Below are 10,519 nucleotides of genomic sequence, written 5' to 3'. Positions count from 1 at the left end.
TGAGATTTGGATCAAAGTGGATCTATGAAACCTTGATTTATTGATAAATGACAGAGTGAATAGGCTATCTACATGCACGCGTTTGAAAGATCACAATGACGAATTCAGATAATAATGGACTCGTTTTATGACATTTCTTTCCTCCCTCGAGGGACTCTGCGAGAGCATTTCTCATTCGATTGGACAATAAATGCAAATACGTGGAGTGTCACTTACAGTGTGTCTTATGTTAGTGAGGAAAAATGAAATGAATAACAGCGTTAATGTCTTTCCCCAGCATCCTATTTGGAGAGGACTATTTTCTCTCATTATATTAAAATTCAAATTGCGTTAGCAACTATACGTGTGGTTAATAATGTCGTGGTATTGACGAGCGAGGTTCATGTGTGCTCAAGAGTCAAAACGCCCATATCCTCACACACGGGTGGTCGTTTTGATACATTGATCGCACGCGCAGTATATCTCCAAACTATGGATCTTTTTGACAGACATTGATTATCTCATACAGTTAACACACATTTCCCTTTGCACTCAGTTGAAGTGTTTATGATTGCCATACAAGAAGAAGTGCAAGAACTGCCCTTAGCACTTAACCTCGCCTTGACTACAGCACTCTGCAATTTCTGCAACAGTTTTTAATTAAATATGAAGAAAAATGACGAAACAGCCCTTGAAGGGATGCAAGTGGCCACACTTTAATTTCTTAATAGAGCTGTACATCATTAGTGTAATGATTGCATGTACACGCAGATACTGACATCCGGCAGAACGCGACTGTTAGCGTGAATCCACAGTGAAAATAGTTTGAGAACGTGTGAACGAAGTGTTTGTGTGGATATGCTCTCACAGTATGCCGGGACCGTTTCTTTGGCATCGCCGCGTCTGTGAAAGTGATTATGCACTTCGTTCGTGTAACATTGTTGCTCTAAAGAGTCTGAGATCTGAGAGCTCCTCCTGTGAGATTATCGTTTTGTTTTTTTCACGTGAAACTGTAGGACAAAGAAACACTTTGGAGGTCCACGGGAGTGTTGAGCTAAATGCTAAAACAAGCACGCTAACATGCTGCAAATGCATTTATGCAAATGTTCACATGCTGATGTTTAGCAGGTATAATGTTTACAGTAATCACTATCTTCGATTAGCCTGTTAGCGTGCTAACATTTCACTAATTACCCACAAACACAGTACGGCTGAGGCTGATGGGACAGCATTCGCTTTGAAAGTCGCTGGTCATAAACCAAAGGATTGAGCCCAGAGGAAAAGCCAAGGGATCACTTAAGAAAGTAGAATTCATCCTTCAGGGACAATCAATGTCAGTGGAACATTTCATGGCAATCCATCCAGTAGTTGAGATTGCTGGACTCATTTATAGACGACCAACGGACACAGCCAACCCTTTCGCCGAAAAACAGATGGGTGACATCCTTAAGGACACAATAATCACTGAAGCAAACTCTCCCTGGATATAATATTATATACTATAGCAGGAAAGGGGCAGATGTACAGCTTTGGCATTGCAATTTGCTGTGGGAAAAAGTAGCAGCGCAGTTGTAAACAGATAAGAAATAAGTCCCAGATCTGACGTTCAGGAAAAAAATACAACTCCTGTAATGACAAATGGTGGAATAACTTATTCCACAACAGAAACAGAAGGATCCACAACAGAGTTCCGCACTTCAGGAAAAAACTTCTTTCAGACGTAGTCGTTTGGGGTTTACCAATAAGTCATCCAGCTGAGATGCCTCCAGGGAGAGAAGCCCATTATCACCATGCTCAGACAAATGCAACATATGGACTACCTGGTGGTGACTGAGCCGAGCTGGAAGTCTGGTGTCTGGAGAATTTACCCCTGTGCGTGTGTGTGTGTGTTTGTGTGTGTGTGTGTGTGTACTGGTAGGTATAGGAAAACCCATCGTTTTTCTATGAGTGATAGTTCATGTATTCTTAAAGCAGTCATGCTATAATGATTCATATTGGTTGGTCTACTTCAAAAGACTGATGTTTATCACGAGATATTATAATGGACATGAATGCTGCAAAACAGCCATTATATCAAACAGACGTACTATTCAGAACACACACACACACACACACACACACACACACACACACACGTACACACACACATGCAGGCTGAGTCACACGGAGAGGAGCAGGTGATAATGGGGCTATTCTTTATGCGAGGTCATGAATAATTCAAAATCCATGTGCTCAAACAGATTCTTGAGTTGACAGAATAATGTGGCAGATTCTGCGACTGCCATTGGATGAGAAATATCACAAATGTTTTAGAGATTCTAGCAGGGGATGAGTGATCTGCTGTGTGAGCGTCTGGGCTCTATAACCGGATGCAGTAACAAGATATTGCATGAAATCCAAAAGGCTTTATGAATGTATACATGTTTATATAATATTTTCCTGCCCCAGGTATTTAGTCAGTTGGCTTGAACACAAGGCAAATCATGCTAACGCAGACCACATGATGTCATTTATGTTTTATTATGTTTTTACAGGAAAATCAAAGTGTAATTTGAGTCTTTGTCGTCTCTTAATGATGCCAACCCTCCTGAAGAGCCCCCCTCCTGTCACATCATCATTTCTTATTCAACTCTAACTACATGGAATCACAGTTCCTCGTGAATTCCATCGTTTTATAAAAATGACAAAACACGCAGTGTCATTTGGACTCTGGAAACGTCCTTGCAGGGGAGAGTGATGGCAGCATTCCTGAAGCTTGGCAATTAGCCTCCCCATGAGTCAGTGGAGAGATACTTATTGTGTTTCCATTGCTCAATAAGGCTTTGCATGAATTTCTCCCACCTCTTAGCTTACTGAGCCAAAAGCTCCAAAGTCTTCATTATGGCCGTGGAATGAGTGGCTGGCTCGAGGTCACCCCTGATGCTCCATTGACTGCCTGGGGAAGACTGGAATTAGAAAGCTACCGCAGCCGCGGGCCATGGCAACCGACTGTGCTGAATGACTCCAATCTCCTTTATAAGTTTGGCAACAGATTAACAATGTTGTAAACGCTGCTCGGGACAGGATGCCGGGGATATAAACATGTTCTTTTTAGATTCTAACACTGCTGCGGCTGATGCTCTCTGTGCAGTTCTATTGCATCCTTTGGAAAGGCTGGCGTACAAACACTTCACACTGAAACTTCCTGGAAGTAAATAAACAAATGGGCTCTTCATGCAGCATCTGCTCAGATGGAACGCATTCAGTCGAGGCCTGAAAGAGACGGCCGGGCTAATGAGAGTTATCTACCCGCGGCGAAAATGATAAGGAGCAGCTGACCCAACCCTCCGACATAAAAAAATAATAATTATAAAAAAAACATTTCTTATATCTGCACTGTCCAATCTAATGTCTCTCGTTTGTATATGCAAATAGCTCTTAATATGCAAATAAACTGCACATTCTTTTTCTGATGCAAATTAAGATTGCAGGCCTATAATTATGAATCTGGCGCTCAAAAAAAAAAGAGCAAACAAAACCCTCAGTCCATCTTAAATGGGAGAGATGTGATCAGCAGGTGATTCAGATGACAGTGTAGCTCCCCCTCCCCTTCTCTGTTACACTCCCATTCTTCCCTTGTGTTTAGGCAATGGAGACAGCCGATGACGCCACATTGTCAGTGACCAACTGCTGAAAGCCCGGAGCTTACATTGGATGTAATTGACTGTTAATTGTTGCATCTCACACAATGTCTCTCGGAAGGTCAGGAGCATTCAAACGAAGGAGAAAAAGCATTCAAGCTGAAGCTCCCTTTTAAGAGTTCCTTTATTTAACAAGGTCAAGAATAGCCTAGGTCTTATTCTTACCTTGAATAGGCTACACACATTAGCAGCTGCCCTGAGAGCACATACAAGACGGTGGAAGAGTAACAAAAAAAAACAAAGAGGAAGAAGAAGCCAGCAGGTTTAAGCTGCACCTATAAGGTGTCAGGACTACCCGGAACAACTTTCCAAACAGAGCTCAAGTTGCCCCCATAAGCATGTGTTCCTCCAGCAGCGTGAAGTGGGCGACTTTGCAGCCGCGTCTACAGCACCGAGCGGCGGAGGGATCAAAACAACGCGGCGGCTGTCACCCATCAGGAGAGACGGCAAAAAATGACCAAACACACCAAGCGAGCTTTCAGGTCCCACTGGCAGAGCGGCGCAGGTTGTATTTATTATGCCATGCACTCCCCCCTCCTCTCTCCTCCTCCCCCCTAAAGCAAAGACATTAAAAAAAATTAAAAAGTCCATGAAATAGTCCCGTTTTTTGGAGAACGCTGCAGCGGCAAAGCGCGGAGCACAACTGAGAGGGTCCAGTTCAGGAGGGGAACCCTTTTGACTCGAATTAAGGGGAGGCATACATGAGGAGGAGGAGAGGGAGGGAGGGAGTGAGGGAGGAGGGCAGGGAAGAAAGTATTGGCGGTGCCAGACGCAGCGGCAGTAAAGAGCGTACGTACGTGCTTTATCTTAGCGGCGGAGTGTGTGACGTGTATTGCAGCCTGCTCCCGGAGCTCTGCAAGCAGCACGCAAAGCGCGTCTATTCCTCCCTCTCTCTCGCTCTCTCTCTCTCTCTCTCAACTTACTAGCCCCCCAACATCTCACATCCACCCACTACGGAGCTTCTCTTTTTCTCCCCCCTCTCCCTCTCTCTCTCTCTCCCCCCGGGTTTTTTTCTTCCAGTGGGGGGGCTTTGCGCGACTTGCCAGAGAAAACACATCAGTGGGAATAGAGACGCGGAGTGTGCCGAATTAATGTATGGTAATACTGTAAGAATTGTCTCTCTTCTTTTCATCACTCCAAGAATTTCTTTCTCTCGCTCTCTCCCTCCGTGTGTGTGGCTCTCTCTCTCTCTCCCTCTCCCCCCCCCTCTCTCTCTCTCCCTCTCTCTCTCGTTCTCCGTGGCTGTCGTGTGTTGTTGCGCTCCGTTTTGATGGGAAAAACCCAGAAGAAGAAGAAGAAGACGGGGGGGATATGAGCGGGCAGACCGGAGTGTAACGCATTTTATTTTCACCCATTGAGGCATCTTGTTGCGCCGGACTTCTATTGTCGGGAATGGAGAGTATTGATTCACTGGAGGGCTGCAGAATTTATTTATAAAAAAGGATGTGGTCAAGTATGTTGGAAAAATAGCCATAGCTTCCGCAGTGTAAGGTAAGAGCATTCTTCTTCTTCTTTGTATTATTATTATTACAATCATCATGAATGGTATTGTGATTGCATGGAAGCAGAAGCTCATTTTCATATGTCACCCCTCAGTTAAAGTTTAGCCTCCCCCCTGTTAAATATGTGCCCTGTCTATTCAACATGATGGCTTTAGAGCTTTCATGCGCTCACATTAGTCCAGGGTGCTTAACAGCTGATTTTTTTTTTTTTTAAGAGCTGATCTCTCGCTTAACAGGCAAAAAAAAAAAAAAAAATCACTTTAAATCGCCGAGCGTCGAACTGACTGCATGAGATGCAGCCCGTGTCTCTGTATTCAGATGTCCTCCCGAGACGGAATTGCTCTGAGAAGCCCCGGCTATAAAATCAGCGTCTCCTGACGTCCGATTCCTCGTCTCCAGAATACTGATTCTCGAGTAGCCCTGGCCGTGAATCTTGCGGAATCATGTGGATTAATCGCGACTAAAAAAAAGAAAAAAAGAAAAAGCTGGTTTCACTAAACACTGCTGCTACCGATCCTTATGTAACTCAGTGTGCTGCTGTGCTGAGACGGGCAGGTTTGATCATTCATAAGACAGAAATAAGGAGAAGTTAAGAGACGTACATGCAAATGGATCTATTCTCTGGACACTGAGATCTATAGCCTACTTGGGATTTCAACGCCCACACACACACACACACACACACACACACACACACACGCACGCACACACAGTTTGACACACGCACACGTGCACGTCCCGCCGTGACACTGCTCACAGCTGCATTGCCTGTAGGATTAAAGCAATCAGGACATCGCATTGCATTCTCTCTCTCTCTCACTCTCTCTCTCTCGCGCTCTCTCCCTCTCGCACGCGCGCAAACACACTTAGGTGCGCGCATGCAAAAAACCACACGCACACACACGCGGTCAGACAAACGCGCGCACACACAACCACACACACACACACACACACACACACAGATAGAGAGAGAGAGAGAGAGAGAGAGACCGCGTGCACACACACACAGTGGCTCTTTATCAAATTGCATTGTCAAAATTGTCAAGCCCTGAATTTCGGAGACATGCGGCTCGTGTAGAGGAGCGAGAGCGCGCGCGGGAGGAGCGAAGCCACGGTGTCCAGACGCAGAGAGACATTCTCCGTCTGTGAATTTGTCTCCGTCACATCATCTTAACTGCCATGTGAGGAAACAGACTAAATCACGAAGAAAACAGCTTGATCTGGGGGGGGAGGCGAGAAAAGATTGTGTGGTTACTGCGTAAAATGAGCGGTTTCATGTGACAGCGCGCGAGGACTGCGCCGACTTTGGAGACCCCTCTCTGTCTCCCTGTTCGTCTCTTGATGTGCTGATTTGCAGAAACATCTATATTTGAATATCTCCAGGGATTGTGCCACACCAAATACGACCCAATTCATAACGTCTAAATGACTCACATTATTGCAGCCCCCCCATAAATAAATAAATAAATAAATAATGACCGAAGCAACCACAAGGTGGCAATGTTCGCACAAAGTAATGAGGGAGACAGGATGGAGATGCAAAAGACACGTTGCTGAGGCTAACGTACCCCCCCCCCCCCCCTCCATTTTCATGGTAGAACGTGATAAGAAATGTGTGAAGCACATCAGTCAGACTTGACAGATGATGTCTATTAAGTGTGATTGATGCGCTTGTCCTCTGCTTTAAAAAAAAAAATTCCTTTGTGTAACTCTCTCCGTGTCTCCTTGCAGGCCAAATGACATAGGATGAAGGCTGTTCGAAACCTGTTGATTTATATATTTTCCACCTATCTTCTGGTTATGTTTGGATTAACTGGCGCCCAAGATTATTGGTGTTCCACTCTGGTCAAGGGGGTCATTTATGGATCGTATTCGGTGACTGAAATGTTTCCTAAGAACTATACAAACTGTACATGGACGCTGGAGAACCCAGACCCTACCAAATACAGCATCTACCTGAAACTATACAAGCGAGACTTGAGCTGCTCTGAATATTCTTTGCTTGCTTATCAGTTTGATCACTACTCCCACGAGAAGATCAATGAGTTGCTGAAAGTCAACGAGTCTATAGTGTACCTGTGCGATTCGAAGAATATTTATGTATTTTTGCTGTATGACAAGAATTTCGTTCAACTACGGAGAGTTTTCCCCTATGATTATAACGGATTGACGCCCCAAAAGCTGGATGAGGAGGAGAAGTCCAATGTGGAGTTCTTGGTGTTGAATAAGGCCAGCCCTAGCCAGTTTGGGTGTCAAGTGCTTTGTACGTGGCTGGAAAACTGCCTGAAGTTAGAGAAAGGGACAGTGGAGACGTGTGGGATCGTGTACACGAAATGCACATGTCCTCAGCATTTAGGCGACGGAGAATCAGACAACGTGCTCATGCTCAACAACGTGGTTTTACCTCTAAACCCACAAACGGAGGGTTGCCTGTCGCCCCAACTACAAGCCGGGCAGGTCTGCAACCTGAGCGCGGAGGTGAAACGGCCTCCTAAAGAAGGTGAGTATCCTGTCCTCTTCCTCCTATATGCTGACATAGACGTAGAGCTAATGGACTACTGTATGCATAGATAAGAGAGTAATCATGTCAAATGTGCACGTCAATCACTCCCTTCTCTGCCCTTATTGCATGTTTGAAGTGTGATGGCCCATGAAACAAAGAGCACACATAGTTGATAGACTGCAGTTGGCTCGGGGAATGTGTCAACTTCCAGAAACTAAGCTGCCAGAGGAGTTGGGTGTAGTAATGACCACAGCAGCACAAACCAAAACCACCTACGGGGGGGGTCTTTCATTGGGTTGGACTGAACTCAAAAAGCACTATCATTGCTGTGAATTTAAAATGGCTGTTCCCCCTCAATCCCCCCCTCCCTCCCCCTACACATAAGCACAGTGTTAAAATGGCTGCAAATCCAAAGATATATTTGTGGGTGTTATACATTTATGTCAGTTGTCATCCTTAGAAAAGTGGCCAATCGGACGCATCCTTTTATTCGTCACATGGAACGATGCGGCAGCGCTTACGACGTTTAAAACTCGTGGATGCGATTAAAGAGTCCGGTGCCACGTTAAATCTCCAGCAACGGATACTAATCAGAGTATCTTTCATAGGGATGATAACGGTCTGGTGTTGCCGTAGAGCAATGCAACGTGTTTACACCGTTTGGTGCTGAGCAACCATTAACATAGTCAGCACACAGAAAGGAAAACGTGTGCACGTGTGTCCATATCAGGTAGACGACAGCCGAATGAACACTGAACGGTAAATGGTAATGATAAGGTCGTAATGATTTTGTTCATTAGTGACACCGGGTGGCAGGGGGAGTTTTTTTTGTAGTTAAAGCATTTGTGTAGCCCTTTGAATAACAAAGGGAGGCCTTCTTGACACATAGCTGCTTGCATTCTAACAGATAGCACAGGAAAGCCCCAGAGGAATACGCTGCACACTTCAGAGGTGAGGTGTGCGTTTACCGTGAGACATAAAGGAGGGGCATTCATCAACACGCTGAACCAAAAATAATGAGTCAACCTTTAGATTTTTTTTGTTTTTTATTTTTTTTTCGGGGGGTGGGTGGGTGGATAATGATAGCAGGAACTGTTATGGAGCTATCTCCCTCGTGGCACTTACCAAAAATAACAGTGGTTATAATAGCACCCCCGGAGAACAGGTGGCAGTTTTCTAATCAAGAAGAGCAGGTGAACATTCGATTACAGCAGTTCAGCTGTTTGGTTGACTCCCGCTGACTGCTCCATCACATTTTCAGATGAATTCATGCAGGATTTTTTGTTTTTCTTCTAGAAATACGAAACCTACATACTACCGCACCTAAAGGTATTTTTAACGCTTTTATAAGTTACTCTTGCAAATTCCACATAATTTATTAAGTGGTTAGCCTCCATCAAGCCGGATGATGAACTAATTTGGAGTATCGTCCCCCCACCCCCTCCCCCTTCACTAGAGCCCTTGAGCAATAATGCATAGTTTCTCATTCAAACCACCATTAGAACTCAGCCTGCAGTCAAGTCACATCAGAATGCATGACTCAGCTGTGTGTTTCTGTTAGATAATTTCATCATTTAGTGAATCTCAGGTTTAAATTACAATTCACCGGGAAACATTATGCTTATTTCCACGGAAAATTCTCTTGCTCCAAAATAACGTTTGACATTTTTTTCTATCAGCATGTTAATAACGGCTTAAGAACACAGCTTATTTTTTTTTCTCCCCCCCTCTCAGAAGATTTTCCACAAGCTTCTATTTATAGGGTGGGTTGATGGGAGGTTTGAATAAATCCCTTTTTCATCTGGATAACGGGGAGATCACCACTGGGTTTAAAAGAGCACTGTGTCTCCCGTGGCATCGTGGTGACAGAGTGGGTGTTCCTGATGAAGAATAAAGCATTACAAACAGTCGACAAGGGCTCCATTTGATAAAATCGCCCGTCTTTGATCTTCTCAGTTCCTGGTAGAGGACGGCTTTAGAGCACATCAAAGAAGCGCGGGGCTGGAGGTTGTATACTCCAGCCACGCCACTGAAAATGCCCCTCCAGTGTTTCACAGACGGAGGATAACAACATTTTAAAGGTTAAAGCTCTTAGCTATTTAAGGTGATTATGCAGACAAAAGGACAGACCTCCTTCCTGATATTGTGACATTTTCAGAACCACGGTGACACAATGAAATCCTAAACAGATGTACTGCTCGGATGACTCATTTATGCAGTTTCATTTTTATTACATTCAACCATTTCATGAAAATAAGTTGTAAAAAAAAAAAATGTAAAAAAGGAAGCACCACAGTTGCACACAAAGGAAGGCGGATTTAATTTTCCTCTGTTATGTTTTCTTGGTGTTCTGTGTTGGCGTTGATTTCCTCAAACATCCCCACACATGCAAGTCGAGTGGACTGATGACTCTGAGCAGCCCAAAGGTGAATGAGTGACTGTCTGTGTCAGCTGGCTGTATATCATTAGCGTTTGCATTATTTCAAGTCTTGCGGTTACAATTCCCCACAATTACTTTTAAGAAAAGTCAAAACTAAAGTCTCTGATTGGTTCCCAAAATGTCAGAAGATGGAGGTTTTTTATCAATACATATATTTGAGGGCTTTAACTAAATGTAATGTGAGAGGATCTCCAACAAAACAAAGGGGGGTTAAATGTCTGGTGGCGATAACAACACAAAAGGTGAAACATTAAGTGAAAGAGCAGGACGCTGCTTCATGTTGTGTTTAGATTGACACATTATTACATAGTATGAAAGTCTGATTTTGTACAAATGTTCATATACGTAAAGAACAAAATAAAAAAATATAGTGGGGAAGAAAAAAAAGACATTAAATCGACTTTGAATCGATTCT

The 10,519-nt window shown here is 44.1% G+C and overlaps 1 protein-coding gene across 7 annotated transcripts in view; it reads left to right on the top strand.

The window, feature by feature from the left end:
• Window positions 1-4,674: 4,674 nt before the first annotated feature.
• The window catches only part of adgrb3 (adhesion G protein-coupled receptor B3), a 106,159-nt gene continuing 100,314 nt past the window's right edge, over window positions 4,675-10,519 (top strand). For 4 of the 7 annotated variants that reach the window (XM_084021771.1, XM_084021769.1, XM_084021767.1 and 1 more), the window contains exons 1-2: window positions 4,677-5,150; window positions 6,893-7,661. In XM_084021771.1, the coding sequence (XP_083877897.1) occupies window positions 6,908-7,661 (754 nt within the window). In that variant the 5' untranslated portion in view covers window positions 4,677-5,150; window positions 6,893-6,907. Of the gene's footprint in view, window positions 5,151-6,892; window positions 7,662-10,519 lie in introns of all 7 variants that reach the window. The other 3 variants (XM_084021768.1, XM_084021770.1, XM_084021772.1) reach the window with 3 other exon arrangements.

The sequence above is a fragment of the Eutrigla gurnardus genome (genome assembly GCF_963514095.1).
Source record: "Eutrigla gurnardus genome assembly, chromosome: 11".
Classification (NCBI taxonomy): domain Eukaryota; kingdom Metazoa; phylum Chordata; class Actinopteri; order Perciformes; family Triglidae; genus Eutrigla; species Eutrigla gurnardus.
This window is presented reverse-complemented; position numbering and strand designations above follow the sequence as displayed.